The sequence below is a fragment of the Castor canadensis genome, chromosome 2 (genome assembly GCF_047511655.1).
Source record: "Castor canadensis chromosome 2, mCasCan1.hap1v2, whole genome shotgun sequence".
NCBI lineage: Eukaryota > Metazoa > Chordata > Mammalia > Rodentia > Castoridae > Castor > Castor canadensis.
In genome coordinates this window covers 156,051,140-156,067,842 of record NC_133387.1, presented here as the reverse complement: position 1 = coordinate 156,067,842, position 16,703 = coordinate 156,051,140, and the positions used below count along the sequence as shown (strand labels likewise).

Below are 16,703 nucleotides of genomic sequence, written 5' to 3'. Positions count from 1 at the left end.
CAGGGCCTCATGATTGCTAGGTAGGCACTCTAGCACTTGAGCCACTCTGCCAGCCCTTAAAATTTCCAGTTTATTAGAATAGAAGTTTCAAAGTATTCCCTAATGATCCTCTGGATTTCATTAGTATTTGTTGTGATATCCCCCTTTTGATCTCTAATTTTATTAATTTGGGTCTTTTTTCTCCTTTTGGTTAGTTATCAATCTTATTTATCTTTTTAAAGAACTGACTTTTTAATTGATTCTTTTTAAAATTGTTTTTGTAGTCTCCATTTCTGCTACAATCTTTATTATTTCATTCTGTCTAACTTTGGGTTTAGCTTGTTCTTGTTCTTTTAAGAGCTAAGTTACATCATGAGGTTATTTGAGATCTCTCTTATAGCTATAAGATCTCTTATAGCTATGAAGCACTTATAGCTATACACTTTGCCTTAGCGCTGCCTTTGCTGTATCCCAAAGGTTTCGGTAAGTTATGCTTTCATTTTCAGTAGAATCTAGGAACTTTTTGATTTCATCCCTTGTTTTGTTGATGACTCACATCATCAGCAACATGTTGTTCAGTCTCCAATTATCTGAATCTTTTCTGCAGCTTCTTTTGTTGATTTCTAGTTTTATTCCATCACGGTCTGACAGAATCCAGGGGGTTATTTCAATTTTCTCATATTTGTTAAGACTTGCTTTATGCCCTAAAATATTACCTATATTGAAGAAAATTCCATGGGCTGCTGAGAAGAATGTGTATTGTGCAACTGTAGGATGAAATATTCTGTAGATGTCTGTTAAGTTCATTTGGTCTATAGTATCATTTAATCCTGAAGTTTCTTTGCTGATCTTTTTTCTGGATGGCCTATTTTGGTGAGAATGGGGTATTGAAATATGTCACTATTGTGTTGGGGTCTCTGTGTTTCTAAGTCCAAGTAGTGTTTGTTTAATGGAATGAGGTACACCAACTTTTGGTGTGTATATGTTAATAATTGTTATCTCCTCTTGATGATTGTGACCTTTGTTACTATAAAGTGACCTTCTTTGTCTCTTCTGATTAATTTTCATTTGAAGTCTGTTTTAGCAGTTAGGAGCATAGCCATTTCTGCCTGCTTTTAGGGTCCATTTGCTTGGAAAATCTTTTTCCATCCAATCGATGTTTGTGTTAGTGAGATGTGTTTCTTGTAGGCAACAAATCATCAGGGTCTTGCCTTTTAATTCATCTCACCATTCTGTTCTTTGACTAGAGAATTGAGACCATTAACATTCAGTGTTAATATGGAACATTACATAGTAATGTAGCATTTCCTGTCATTTTGTTGTTGTTGTGATGTTTGCTTCTTTCCTAATTCTCACTTGGTTATCTGTTCATCTGATGAGATTTATTCTTTTTTCTATGTTTTTCCTATTTACATTTATCTTCCTGTTCTGTGTATAAGATTTCTTTAAGTATCTTTGGCAATGCTGGTTTTGTGGTCATGAATTTCTTTAGTTTTTTTTTTTTATCATGGAAGGTTTTTATTTCTCCTTCAATTACAAAGGATAGTTTTTCTGGATAGTAAGCTAGATTGACAGTTATTTTCTTTCAGGACTTGGGATATATTATTCTTGTTCTCCTTTCTTTTAGCACTTCTGTTGAAAAATCTGCTGTTATTCTGATGTGTTTGCCTTATAGTTGATTTGTTGCTTCTCTCTTATAGACTTCAATATTCTTTGTTCTGTACATTTAGTGTTTTAACCATAATATGCCCAGGGGTGACTTCTTTCTGAGCTTGCCTGTTTGGTGCTCCAAAAGCTTCCTGTACCTGGACGACCCTCTCTTTCTTAAGACTGGAAAAATCTTCTGTTACTATTTTATTGAATGTCTTATCTATGCTTTAGCTTGCATTTCTTCTTCATACCCATGATTCATGATCTTGTCCCAGAGGTCTTGTATGTCCCATTTGTATTTTCTTTGTCTTTGATTGATGTATCTACTCTACTTGATCTTCAATCCCTGATACTCTATTTTCAACTCATTCCATTCTATTATCATATCTTAAGAGGAATAAAGGAGTGAAAATGATATTTTATGGACAAGAAATACCTTATTTAATAAAGGTGGGGATGGGAAGGAGATGGGGAGAATTATGCTAGTGAATATTACAAAGGTGTATGGTGTTACAAGTCTGGGAGGGTGGCAGTTAAGGTTCATAGAAAGGGGTAAGGAGAAAGAATAAAATGACACACGAAGCATACATACATTCACCAAAATAAATATACATACAAAACAACATACAAAAAAAAAAGACAAAAAAATCAGTCAATATTGTGTCTCTGCTCTTAATGGCAGGGTTTTTTTTTTTTTCAAGTCTGAATTGGTTCTTCCAGTTAGGACAGCCTCGCTTGGGGTCAGCTTAGCAGGATGGTGGCTCCTCTGAGCCCTAGGTTGGTTCCTTAGCACAGAAAGGTAGACTTAGAATTATGATTATCAGGGAGGGGGAGGAGAAAGCACTCTCAATTCCATAGCTCCCAGTCACTCCCCACTTAATGTGTGCTATGCTCCATCTCCCATGTTCCTGCCAAGCCAAACTCTTGTTCTCTATACAGGCACTCTTCAGTTCCTAGGTCAGAAACTGAATGCTATGCTCTGGGCCATCTGGCACTCTCCCAGGTCGCACCACTAAGGTCCATGCTGCCTAGAGTTTCTAGATGGAGCCTGTGACTAGTAGCAGAACTATGCTCTTACCCAGGACTCTTTTGTCTCATGGGTATTCCTGTGATGTGGCTAGTGTGACCTCCTCAGTTTCTACTGTGGCCCTGACATGGATGGACCAGCGATCTCTGTCTCTTGCAGTCTCTCTTGTCCAGCTCTGTCCCTCCCACTTTCAGAGTCCATGCATTCTGGTCCACACTGCATTGTCTGCAGGCACTGTTAAGCTCGTAGGATGCTAATGGAATCAAATCTACTGTACTGCCCACACTGACTTCTTCAGCACTTCTGCAGGGAGTTTGGTGTGGATTAACTGTTCAACAAGGTGTGTCTGTGAGAAGAGATGTCACTCAGTCACTCAGCTGCTATCTTTCTTAGATCACCCTGTCTTTTTTTTTTTTTTCTTGAGACAGATCTCATCATATAACCCAGGCCAGTCTTAAACTCACAATCCTCCTGTCTCAGCCTCCTTACTGCTGGGATTATAGATGTGTCCTACATCACTATAATCTCTTAATTTAGTTTTCTTTTAAGAAATCATGTCATATACATTTCACCAACTGTTTTTCAAAAGCCATTTTTTCAAATGTAATTATAGACAATGTGCTCTAGCAAATTATGCAATTTTGGAAGTTGTGAAAAATAAAATTTTATTTGTAATGATTATCAAAATCTAATAAGTCTTGTTATGTGCCTTATACTTATTTTTTTCTTGAGATAAGTTCTTGCTATGCTGCCCAAGCTGATTTTGAAATCCTGGACTCAAGCAATCCCTTGCTTCAGCCTCCTACATAGCAGGGACTACAGGCATGCATGGTGACATGCCTTGTACTTTCTAAATCCTGTCTCTAATCCTCACAAAATGGAGCTAATACAGACTGTTACTCTCACTTAGCATATAAAATGGGAGCTCAGAGAGTCTCATGGCCAAGCCTGGGTGGTTGTAGAGGGTGGGTATAAGTGATGTTTAAACATAGTCTCAGAAGTACAAATGGCAGGGATGAGAGCAGGTGAGAGTGGAGAGGACATACTTAAAGTGATGGAAGGGAGGGCAGAGAGTGCTTTCAGAGAACAGCAAGTAAACACTTGATCATACTTTAAGACTTACCAAGTACTTTCACATGAAATTTCTCTTTTCTCCTCAGAAAGGCACTATCATCTTTCCCATCTTACAGATGCAAACAAGGTTCAGTGACTTGCTCAAGGACACAGAAAAGCAAATTCCAGAACTAGGACTCCACACCACCTCTTCTGATGCCAGATCCTGGGCTCCTCCTGCAGTTATGAAACATCACCACGTGTTTTCCATTCTAACCTCCTTTCTAGTTGTGTCTTATCTTCCCTACCTTTATTTTCTATTTTAATTTCTTTGCCTACTTCTTTGTATTCTATTTTAATTTGATCACATTGCACATATTTTTGTAAGATTGCTCAAATTTTCAATGACCCAGAGGGTAAATGGATTAAAAACTTTAACTACAGAAAGGAAATAATAAGTGAGAAAAATCACATATTCATCTCCCCAACAACACACCATTTAATGTTCCTTCCTAGGTCTGGTACTTAGCAAATCATATCATCATCCAATTATAATATTAAGAGATATATAATTTGTATTTGCTGGTTTCATTGACAAATCCATCAGAAATATCTTTCTGATGTTCTGTCTTCTTGATGAGGAATTTTCCATGACTGTATTCTGTCCTGCAAAGGGCCATGGCCATGTCCATTCCCACATGGCTGGACATTAAAATGGCTTTATCCTTCCATGGCTTTCTGAGACCAATAGCCTTTGAGACTCCTGTAGGACTTCCAACTACTCCAAGCTTTTCCACCAGAGGCTTTTTTCATTTTTTACAGTATTGGAGTTGGACTTAGAGCTTTGTTCTTGCTAGGCAGGTGTTCTACCACTCTAACCACTTGAAGCAACGCCACCAGTTCTTTTCTTGCTTTTAGTTATTTTTCAGATAGGGTCTTGCATTTGCCTGGGCTGGTCTTAGACCTCCATCCTCCTACCTTTGCCTCCCATGTGCTTAGGATTGCAGGCATGATTCACCACACCTGGCCTACCAGAGACTCTTTTTTTGTGGTACTGGGATTTGAACTCGGAGCCTACACCTTGAGCCACTCCGCCAGCCCTTTTTTGTAAAGGGTTTTTTGAGTTAGGGTCTTATGAACTATTTGCCCAGGCTGGCTTTGAACCGCAATCCTCTTGATCTCTGCCTCCTGAGTAGCTAGGATTATGGGCGTAAGCCACCAGGAAACGGCCCCAGAGACTCTGTAATTACCATTGTATCTTGTTCTTCCCATTCCAGGGGCATAGTTATTGATATGTGACAATTTTTGACCTCATAAAAAGATCTTTATTCAGTTAATGGTAAATCTTTCCATTTCACCATGTCTGGCTCTAGTGACAGCTAAATTCCTAGGACTTTTTTGGTTTGTTTTGTTTTGGAAGTACTGAGGTTTGAACTCAGGGTTTTGTATTTGCTCAGCAGGTGCTCTACAGTTTGAGCCATGCCTTCAGCCCTCCTTGAGTCTTTGTTATGTTAGTCACCCTGCCACCTGGCATCCTTTCTTCAACTAGGTATAGTATAAATAAAGAGGCTGAATATACTTCCTGGGAGGACAAGGATTCTGTTCACAAATAACACAGCACTACTATCATAACTACTGCATAGTTTCCTGCTTATGACAGTTTCATGCTTTAAAACATTAGGTTCTGGTTTAATCAATAAGGTACATAAGTTTCAACCCAAGGCTTTGGATCCAGTGTCTCTTTTCTCTTTTACCTAGAGAGGGAATGGTTCAGGAAAAATGGCTAGAAAGGAGGCCATCTAGGAAAGTGGTTGTAGGCATACATGACATTGAGCCAGATGGATGTAGGTTTAAATACTAGCTCTGCTCTTACTGGGTGTGAGACTGGATAAATTATTTTTCCTTTAGAAGCCCCAGTTTCTGCATTCCTACATTCTGTATAGAAAAGAAACAGTGGGCCAGGGTGTGGCTCAGTGGTACAGTACTTGCCTAGTATGTGCAAGGCCCTGGATTTGATCCCCTGCACCACCAAAAGAAAAAAAAAAGAAAGAAAATTAAAAATATAAAGTTTACAGAGCATTTATGTAACTAGAGGTATTTTTTTTTTGGTGGCACTGGGGCTTGAACTCAGGGTCTCCTACTTGCTAGGCAGGCGCTCTACCACTTGAGCCCCTCCATCAGCCCTTTATGAAGCATTAAATATGATATTTACCTAATATATAATTAGCAAATGCTAATATTATTAATGAGACAATTCCTTTGAAGTTATTTCAAAGCTTTGAATACAAGATGATAGTGTACTTTGATTTCTTTTTAAAAACATATCACTGGGGTTTGAACCCAGAGCCTCATGCTTGCTAGGCAGGCACTTACCACTTGAGCCACAACTCCAGCCCTTATTGTACTTTGAGTGGAATTTAGGCACAAAATAATAAACTGGAGAAATCAGAATCTCCATAGAGAGTTTTTTTCACTTTTTTCCAACATGGTTTAAGACTCCTGAAGAAAACCAGACTTTCCTGCAGCTATGGGTTCAGATGAATGGACAACTGAAGAGTTTCCCAGAAGTAATTTAGTTTCCTTGTGTCTTACCTTCTCTTCTGCATATTGACTCACAGGAAACTGATGGCTTTGAAGAACCCTCTAGATAGAGATTGAATTTACAACCATGCTTATGAATGGCTTATACACATGATGTGCTACCAGCACAGTCCTTCAAATCTCATGTGCAGCTGTTGGTAACATTTGCTCACTGGTGAAATATGATCCTTCACAAAGGACCTGGGGAGAGACAAAAAGCATTGTGGTGAGCTTTAATTTGAAATTAGCCAGTTCTACTCTAGGACATAATGCAGGTTTGTTCTGCTTAAAAGAAGAGGTTTTTTTCCCATGAATCTGTAGGTCAGCCTGATGAATCAGAGGGAAATTGCCTATCAGAGACTCCTAGGGATGCCTCTGCCTGAGAGTTTGGCTTTAGAGGGAATGGCCCAGTGGCTGCACATAGATTGATACTTAACCCATTAAAAAAACTTATACTACCCACGCACAGGAAATCAATGTGAGTCAATGCCCTGTATAGCTATCCTTATCTCAACCAGCAAAACCCCTTGTTCCTTCCTATTAATGCTTATACTGTCTCTACAACAAAATTAGAGATAAGGGGAAAATAGTTTCTGCTGGGTATTGAGGGGGGGGGAGCGGGAGGGGGTGGAGTGGGTGGTAAGGGAGGGGGTGGGGGCAGGGGGGAGAAATGAACCAAGCCTTGTATGCACATATGAATAATAAAAGAAAAAAAAAAAGAAAAAAAAACTTATACTAGAGAACAGTGATCAAATAGGAAATAATTTGTTATTAACACAGGGAAGACATTTGCTTCTCCTTAAGTTTAAGAATTTAGTGATACTGGGGTGTATTCCAAAGTGACGATAGTGGAAAATACATAATGATAGACCAAGGTGTTTTGAGAATTAACATTCTGGGTATCAAGTGCTGGCTACAAGTCCCACCGTGCCTGAATTATATGGCTATGAGGGAATGGATGGAGGATGGAAGGAAGGAATTAGTTAGTAAACCGTTAAGACATAGGATATGTGGGCCAATTCATAGCTTGAATGGCCCTAGACAAGTCTCTTAATCTCAGCCTGTTTCTCATGTGGAAAATACATCTGCCTCACTGGTTTATGGTGAGAAAGAAATCAAATAGTGCAGTTAGAAAGATATGTGACTGGAAGCACCTGACAGTCATAAGACCTGGATTGCAGATCAGTAGCAATTCAATGCAATATAATTTGTCAAATATTTATTGAGTCCTTACTATTTGCTTGGGATTATATCCTGGTGCTGGAATTGGATAAGAAGTGAATAAGACAAGCAGGCTTGTACCTTGGATGGAGCAACTGGAAGAGAAGCAGGCCCAGGTTCTCTATCTTAAGACTTTTATTTATTTTATGTACATTCATAATAGATTCACTAAATGATTGGGTTGTCCCACTCCTTGTTCACAGGAAACTCACAGCATGTTAAGGAAGACACACCTGTAAACCAAAAGTTCCAAAGCAGCGTGTTAAATGTAGAGTACATCTGGAGGGAATGAGGAGGGGCCAGTGAACTGCAGTGAGTTAGATAAAGGTTCCTGAAGGGGATGACGTGTGGGCTGAATTATGAAAAATAAACAGGAATTCCCACAGGAGGAAAAAAACAGAGAAAGAGCATTGCAGATCGTAGGAACTACTGCATTCAGAGCCAATAAACAGGAAATTACGAGTTCCAGGTTTTGCAACTGATAGCTTTTTAGCCCCACACAATTTGACCCAGGCCACTGTGGGCTTTTAGCTTTCTCATCTCAAAAAATGAAGGTTAGGCAGTGGAAAGAGGCAACTTAGATTTTCTGCAATGCGCCTTCTGGCTGGTAGAGTAGAAAGATAGGGTAGCTTTGAACACATCAAGTGTTATTTTTAGAGCTCTAGCCAGAAGCCCCATCTTTTGTGACAATAAGACATTGAGCAGGGCCTGAAATCACCCACAAATTTTTGCACACATTGATTCACCTGCTTTGCCAATACTTAGGGCATCCTATAAGCCAGGCCCTATGCCATCAAGGAGGTCATAGTCCAGAATAGAGAGACAGATGCTTAATATGGTACAGTCTGGACTTACCTGCTTGGCTTTACAAGTTTTTGACTTTTTTGATGTACAAAAGTAAAACCATACGACCTTTTCTCTTTTTTTAAACTTTCAGTATAGTATTCAATCAGTTACATGAGATACTAACACTTCATTGTTAAATGGGCTTTAATGATTTTGCCCAACTGTAGGCTGATGTAAGCTTTCTGAGCACGTTTAATGTAGGCTAGGCTACTGCATTTTCGACTTAACAAAATGCTAAGTTTAGGAGCATCTGTACTTGGAAATAGATACTCCTTTATCTGCACAGGGTGAATGCGAGGGAGCAGAACAACAGAAGCCCCTACCTGTAGGACAGGTGCACAGTGGGGGACAGGATTTACCTCCTAGACAAATGGAACTTTCTGTTTCCTTATCCTTCTTCCAAGAGGCCACAGACATTTTCAGCTGCCAATTCTTCTCTGGCAGGGCTACAGGGCGCCGTCTCTTCACCTGCAGCTTTTCCCTAGGCCTGTACTTGGCGCTTAGCCTAAGTACAAGGAAGACAGATATCGGGGATCTTCAGCAGGTGCCCGCTAACGCGACAACTAAGCTCAGACCTGAGCACCCAGTGCTGAAGCTCCCAGCATTGTAAGGCGGGGTGTCTGGGGAAGACGGGCGGTCCTCTGTCTCCAGGGATTGGGCTCCTGGCAGCTGGGGCGGGACTCTGGCCACCGTATAAGAGAGGAGCACCACTGTCCCAGCTGCAGTGCTGAAGCTAGCGCTCCCGCCACAGGAGGTCGTCACCGGCTCTGCGCCTGTAACCAGAGAAGAAGAAGGTCTGATTTCTATATATTCGTGTATTTAGCGTTGATGGGTAGACCGCAGGGTGGTTTGAGGACGCGCTGGGGGCTGGGGACCTAGACTTGTGGTTACTGTCAGAGGGTCTGCGGGTGGGATCCATCCTGTCCCGCAGGATCCAGCTGCTCCAGGTGCCCAAATTCAGTGATTTCTCCGTCCCGCAGGAACTTTTCTTCCCACCACTTCCAGCCCGGACCCCAAGAATGCGGATCCTGGGGAAACTACGCTCCTCGGCTCCGGAGCCCGCCTGCTCCAATGTACTCACCCCGGCTCGCATCCCTGCGTTCTGCATCCCGCCACGGCTGTCATGGAACTACCCACCCGAATCTTCCCCCCTGGCCGCTGCCCTGCCCCGGCGTTGCGCAGCCGAACCTGACCTGTGGCCCTGCGCGACCGACAAGGACATGGACGCGGGCCACACGGACTGGGACCCTCGCTCACAGGCCGCGCTCTCGCTGCCCCATCTGCCCCGCACCCGCACTGCCTACGGCTTCTGCGCGCTGCTGGAGAGTCCGCACACGCGCCGCAAGGAGTCGCTCTTCCTAGGGGACCCTGGCGCCACTGCGCTGCTGTGCTCCTCCACTGCCGGGCCCCGGGCTCACACCTATGGTGATGGTAGCGATGGAGGACGAGGTGGCAGCGGCCCCCTCGCATCCCCGCCAGCCCCGGGCGCGACCCTCGCCAGCCCTAGGCCATCCCCGGAAGTTATCGTGCCGGTGTCCCGCAGCCGCCGCCTCCTGCGCGCCCCCGACCGGCTGCTGAGCCGCGCGCTGCGATCCCGCAGAAGTCGCGGTCTGGCCCGCGCCCGCTCCGTGTCCAGCGGAGACGACGAGGACGAGCGCAGTGCCTCCCCGGAGCCCGCGGTCCCGGTCCCGGCGTGCCGGTCGCCAGCCCCAGGCCGGTGGCGCGAGCGCCTGCAGGCCGAGGCCACCGTGACTCTGGGCCGCGCCGGCGGCTCCCTGCGCCTGGTCGCCGAGTACAATCGAGCCAGTGGGCGCCTTCGCCTCCGGCTGCTACGCGTCGAAGGCCCGGCAGGAGGCGCCCTGGAGCCCCGCGCCGTTGGCTGCCGCCTCAGCCTGGTTCTACAGCCGCCAGGCCCCGTGCGTATGCGGAGCGCGGGAATCGGGTGCAGCCACAAGGCCGCCTTGGACCAGGACTTCTGCTTTGATGGTCTCAGCGATGAGCTGGTGCGCCGCCTGGCCGTGCGCATCAAGGCGGAGCTCAGGAGTCAAGGCCTGGAGCGGGGCTGCCTGCTGGGCCAGGGCGAGCTGCTGCTGGGCTCCCTCCTGTTCCTGTGAGTGCGGGGTCCCTCCCGCTGGGGATATGATCGCGTCTAACTCTAGGAGTGTTGACAGCGCCTGGCTCTAGAACTGACAGCACGTGGCTCTGGGATACTGACAGCTGCTTTGCACAAAATAAATATTATTTATTTTTTTAATTTATGGTGTTGCATGGCCTACACTTCTGTTCCTTTGGTACAGAAGGAAAAAGTAATGACACCCTCCCCAGTCACAGCACCTGATCTCTCTTTCCAGACCAATTTTACTTCAAAGGTAGAAAGGGTTCTCTTGGGATTAAAAGAGAAAGGAGGTCCTTTCATCCACTTTACTTGATCTGAATGCTAAATTTATTGCTTCAAAAACTATTCACTAGAATCATCCCCAACGCTAGACTTTACATAGAGTTGATATTCGAATTCATGTGCACACACATCAAACTGACACCCTCTTCTATTACAAGGATAACTTAGTGGGAGGAGAATCCCACTAAGGATTCTTTTCCAAGTGAAGTCTTCAAAAATTGATGAGGGAGCAGAAAACAAACGAGGTGGAGGATGTTCTGGTGGATGACAGCATGATGAAATTGATACTCCTTGTGTCTCTTCTCCAAAAAGAGCCCTGGGAGATCTTTCCTGCCTCTGTAAATAAGCCACTATTTTCTGAAGCACTATTTCCACCTAGCTATGTGCCTAAATTGCAAAGGAATTAGCACTGCAATAGAACTTCCCAGATGAGTTGAAATGCAAATTGTCACTTTCTAGAATACTGGATTGTAAAACAGAGTTTCCTAATCCAATTTGTTTTCATTTGTTGATTCAACAAATATACCGAAGGTTTGCCCTTGACTATGCCTCTGACATGCTGTGGAAAGTATAATGGGGTGGGTGAAAGATACAATCTATTTTTTTCCCCTGTCACTTCTCTGAACAAGACTGCATCTCAACAGAAAAAAAATTGAGTGTGGTGGCATACACCTGTTATCTTAATGATGGCAAGAGACATAAAATAGGGGGCCTGTTGTCCAGGTCAGCTTGGGCAAAAAGCAAGACCCTATCTCCAAAAAATAAGAGTAGAAAGAGATGGGGCATGGTTCATGTGGTAGAGAGCCTAACTAGCAAGTAGGAAGCCCTGAATTCAAATCCCAGTACCACCAAAAATATTGCATAACATCATTTGGAAAGAGATTACTTTCCCAAAGCTATGTAGCTAGTACACATAGCTGAACTCACATGAGAACCAAGCTGCCCTGACTTCTACAGATGACTGACCTATGTGTTGTTCTTTCAACAGCTAGTTATTTGAACTCTATCTCTGTGATAATACTAAGCCCAGAGAATGCAGTTATGAACAAGACAGATAAGCCAAAATGTAGTCAAATTTTATTGTTACAGATTATAGTAACCATTATACAAACAATAAAGTAAGCAGGTGACAAAGACCAACTGAACTGGGAAGTGGCAGGTGCTCTCTGGAACACAGTGGTGAGGAAAAGTTTTCCTGAGTCTTGAAAAGGGAATCATCCAAGGATCTTAATATCAGACCCCAAACTCTTAAGTTGATACAAGAAAGAGTAGGAAATACTCTGGAGTTAGTAGGTATAGGTAAGAACTTTCTCAATGAAACCCCAGCAGCACAGCAACTAAGAGATAGCATAGATAAATGGGACCTCATAAAACTAAAAAGCTTCTGTTCATCAAAAGAAATGGTCTCTAAACTGAAGAGAACACCCACAGAGTGGGAGAAAATATTTGCCAATTATACATCAGACAAAGGACTGATAACCAGAATATACAGGGAACTTAAAAAACTAAATTCTCCCAAAACTAATGAACCAATAAAGAAATGGGCATGTGAACTAAACAGAACTTTCTCAAAAGAAGAAATTCAAATGATCAGAAAACACATGAAAAAATGCTCACCATCTCTAGCAATAAAGGAAATGCAAATTAAAACCACACTAAGATTCCACCTCACCCCTGTTAGAATAGCCATCATCAGCAACACCACCAACAACAGGTGTTGGCGAGGATGTGGGGAAAAAGGAACCCTCTTACACTGTTGGTGGGAATGTAGACTAGTACAACCACTCTGGAAAAAAATTTGGAGGCTACTTAAAAAGCTGGACATCGATCTACCATTTGATCCAGCAATACCACTCTTGGGGATATACCCAAAAGACTGTTACTCCAGAGGCACCTGCACATCCATGTTTATTGCGGCACTATTCACAATAGCCAAGTTATGGAAACAGCCAAGATGCCCCACCACTGACGAATGGATTAAGAAAATGTGGTATCTATACACAATGGAATTTTATGCAGCCATGAAGAAGAACGAAATGTTATCATTCGCTGGTAAATGGATGGAATTGGAGAACATCATTCTGAGTGAGGTTAGCCTGGCCCAAAAGACCAAAAATCGTATGTTCTCCCTCATATGTGGACATTAGATCAAGGGCAAACACAACAAGGGGATTGGACTATGAGCACATGATAAAAGCGAGAGCACACAAGGGAGGGGTGAGGATAGGTAAGACACCTAAAAAACTACCTAGCATTTGTTGCCCTTAACACAGAGAAACTAAAGCAGATACCTTAAAAGCAACTGAGGCCAATAGGAAAAGGGGACCAGGTACTAGAGAAAAGGTTAGATCAAAAAGAATTAACCTAGAAGGTAACACACACTCACAGGAAATCAATGTGAGTCAATACCCTGTATAGCTATCCTTATCTCAACCAGCAAAACCCCTTGTTCCTTCCTATTATTGCTTATACTCTCTCTACAACAAAATTAGAGATAAGGGCAAAATAGTTTCTGCTGGGTATTGAGGGGGGGGAGCGGGAGGGGGTGGAGTGGGTGGTAAGGGAGGGGGTGGGGGCAGGGGGGAGAAATGAACCAAGCCTTGTATGCACATATGAATAATAAAAGAAAAATGAAAAAAAAAATAAATAAAAATGACAAGAAAAAAAAAAAAAAAAGAAAAGGGAATCATCCACAAGAGGAATCGATCAGTTTTCTAAACAACCCCTGACTGCATCCATATACCTGGTCGGAGGTTGTATTTATAGATGCAAACTGGAGTTCTTGGTTTCCCCTCCTACATCTTCTCTCCTGGTCTCCATCATTGTTCCTGCTGCTCAAGTCAAGTGGAGTCTAGAGTGACTTGACTCCTCTCCCACATTCCACTTTCTTTGGAGATGAATGCCATCTCCTCAAAAAGTCCTCTACTGGCCATGCTGTCAAAAAAATGACACTGTCATCATTATCCATTTATTTTCTTTCATGACACTGTCTTTCCCTGACATCATATTGAAGTTACTATGTTGTCATTATTTGCTTTGTTCTCTTCCCTGAGAATCTGTTATGGGCTTTGTGAAGGTGGACACTGTGTTCACTTATTCCCTGCTGTATCTCAGATGTCTAAATCACTGTCTGCCATATATTACACACTCAACAATATTGCCCAAACTGAGTGTTAAGTGAAAATAGGAAGAGATGGAATTAACAGAGAAGAGTGGAGATCCTGAGGCCAAATTTGTGTAACTAGAATCCCAAACTAGAAGCCCATCTGTGGGGGATCCTCCAACAGGCTACCTCCGTCCACACCAAATGAAGAGATGAGTGGTGGTAAAGAGCACAGAAACACTGTGGGAAGAGGTAAGGCAACCATCGCATCTTCAGGGAACTGAGATAAGTCTTAAACTTAAATAGAGGAAGAATGATGGCAGGGCAAGAGACATATGCATAATTGAGCAGTCCCAGGCAAAGTGTGGCCTGGTTGGACATTATCCCCCCTCTGGTTCTATGAGGGATTCTGAAGAAGTTGTTATCACTGTCATTACTTGAGGGGAGCAATCTGGTCCCTACGAGATGATTACTCCTGCTCCAGGGTACAGCCTCATCATCAAATAATTATCATTATTTACAGGGTGATCTGTCCTGCAAGGCTATGCTATTCCTTGGGGGTAGTTTCAGTCCCTCATCATACAGATGTTATTGATCTCTCCTGTTATTCTAGGAATACCAGGTGACTGCAGGAGAGACACTCAGAGCAAAGGAGACAGATCCAAAATGGAGGCAGGGATGCCAGGGTTTTCTCCTGCTTTTAGTTAACTTGTGGTTTCCAAGTAAGGAGTCAATGCTTTTTAGCAAAAGCAGTTTCTAAGTACCTGTTATACTTTGAGACAGTCCAACATTTAGAAATAGAGGAGAGGCCAGTGTGTAGGAGACAGGGAAGCAACACTGTAATGTATGAGGAAGACCAGGTGATGTGGTAGGCAGATGGAAAGTGCTCCAAGAAGAAGGCAATGCTTAAACCACTGAAACCCTGCTGGTAAAGAGAGATGAGAACTGGATATGCTCACTGGCATTGCCAGATGAAGGCTACCAGTGGCATTGACAAGAACAGTTTTGTTCAAATAAGGGTTTCAGGAGTCAGTCTAGGATGGGTTAATATGTGAGAGGAAAGTGAGAAAGTACAAACAAAGTTTTGATAAGAGGGGAATAGAGAAAAAGAAAAAATAGAGTCAAAGGTTTGCTTTGGTGTCATATGAAAGAATCCAAGGCATGTTTGGAATATCCACACTAGAGGGAGGTGATGGGGCAGAGAAGGAGACCTAGGAAGAAGAGGAGAAGCAGGGCCTTTGGGAAGCAAGAGAGGATCTAGAAGACATGGGAAGAAGCAATTGTCCAGGAAATGCCTGCCCTGCTCTGCCACGCACAGCTTTCTCCATTGGAAGGCAGGCCACACTTGGAGTCCTGGAGTACTGGCCAGTCAACAATTGCAATTCCTCCATGATTTTTCATTCAGGGTCCTGGATGTAGCACATCAGGTCTTGTTTCTAAAAGCACTCCTCTATGACTAAGGAAGGCCCAAGCAAACTGCTCTTTGCATTTTACTGCCCAAGCCAGGTTGCAATCCCAACCCTGAAGGGGCTTTCCATGCAAGAGAAAGAGGGTTAGCTTTAGAATTATTTGGGCCTATCACTTAGCTGAGTGTAGGGTCAGGTTCTGCTGAGGCAAATTCTTCCTGGTAGAAAATCAGAAAGGGGAGATGAGGTGGAGAAGACCAGAAGGACTTCAAATGTAGGCTCTGGGTGGTCTTGGAGCAAATGCCTAATTTCCTTGAACCCCAGTTTTGATTTTTTGGAAACATTGAGGATGAAGTTGGGAACAGCTGAAGGACATAACTGCACTTGTCACATCACTATTCCTAGTAACAGGGATAGGCAGCCTTTCATTTTCAAATGTGATTTGGACCCCTTCTTTAGTTCATGAAGAAGAGTATAATTTTACAGAAAGGCTTCAGGCACATCTGTGATTCTAATCTTATATCTGTACAAAGGACAGTTCCACTGGGAACATGTCTGGGTGACTGTGCTAAATGGCATAAACACCAAGAATTGCCTCTTCCATTCTACTGGCTGTGCACTTCACACTCCATCTGCCATGTTCCAGGCAGAGGAACAACAGCTTGGCCGATTCTGCTTCCAAAATCCAAACATTACCAAGAGGACTTTCATCATTTGTGAATATCAGGGCCTTGGTATCCTCTCCTCATGTGACCAGACACTACAATTTTCCTATGGGGGAATCTGCACCTTATTTGGCAAAAAGAGTAGGGTTTATTTTGCAGATTGATAACAGTTCTTGATTTTTTGTATCAAAAGGTGGTGCCTTGTTTGTAAGACAGTCTGTGCAAAGCTCTGTGTGTCCATCTCCCTCTCTCAGTCAGCTGGGCCAGAGCTTCTGTACTTCCTTTTTACTCAGTTGGCTCACACTGAACACTTCACCATCATCAACCTTTTTTATTTTAATTTTAGGTTTACAGAACAGTTGTTAAACTCTACCAAGAACTCCATATGCCCTTTGCCCAGCTTTCCAAAAGTTAACATTGTACCATATGTGTTTTTATCATTGTCATTATCTGTCTCTAATCTATCTTCTAAAAAATGAGTGTAGTGAGGGCATGGGGGCCACTGTAATTCCATGGGGAGGTGGAAATCAGGAGGATCGCTGTTCCAGATCAGTATAGGCAAAAGAAAAAAAAAAAGAAAAAAAAAACAGCGAGCGCGTATCTCAGCAAAAGAAGTGAGGCATGGTGATACATGTCTAGAATCTCAGCTACAGAGAGTGGTCTGACAACAACTGGGGCAAAAGCCACAAGACTTATCTTTAAAACAAACTAAAGCAAAAAGGACTAGGGGTGTGGCTTAAGTGGTAGAGTGCCTGCCTAGTGTGAGTGCCACCAA

The 16,703-nt window shown here is 43.1% G+C and overlaps 1 protein-coding gene and 1 long non-coding RNA gene across 2 annotated transcripts; one reads left to right on the top strand and one right to left on the bottom strand.

Moving 5' to 3' along the window:
• Positions 1 to 8,959, bottom strand: LOC141420834 (uncharacterized). Its single transcript, XR_012445500.1, has 5 exons — positions 8,716 to 8,959; positions 7,592 to 7,743; positions 6,302 to 6,490; positions 3,780 to 3,946; positions 1 to 2,147 (listed from the first exon to the last, which is right to left on the bottom strand). It is a non-coding gene; the product is annotated as an uncharacterized lncRNA (long non-coding RNA).
• Positions 8,960 to 9,011: 52 nt separating this feature from the next.
• Positions 9,012 to 11,417, top strand: LOC109695721 (C2 calcium-dependent domain-containing protein 4A-like). Its single transcript, XM_020178429.2, has 2 exons — positions 9,012 to 9,150; positions 9,337 to 11,417. The coding sequence occupies exon 2, from the start codon at positions 9,376 to 9,378 to the stop codon at positions 10,468 to 10,470; it is 1,095 nt and encodes a 364-aa protein (XP_020034018.1). The 5' UTR covers positions 9,012 to 9,150; positions 9,337 to 9,375; the 3' UTR covers positions 10,471 to 11,417.
• Positions 11,418 to 16,703: the final 5,286 nt, after the last annotated feature.

Excerpts from the sequence above, each read along its gene's own strand:
- LOC109695721 (XM_020178429.2), top strand. The coding sequence starts at position 9,376 with ATGCGGATCCTGGGGAAACTACGCTCCTCGGCTCCGGAGCCCGCCTGC.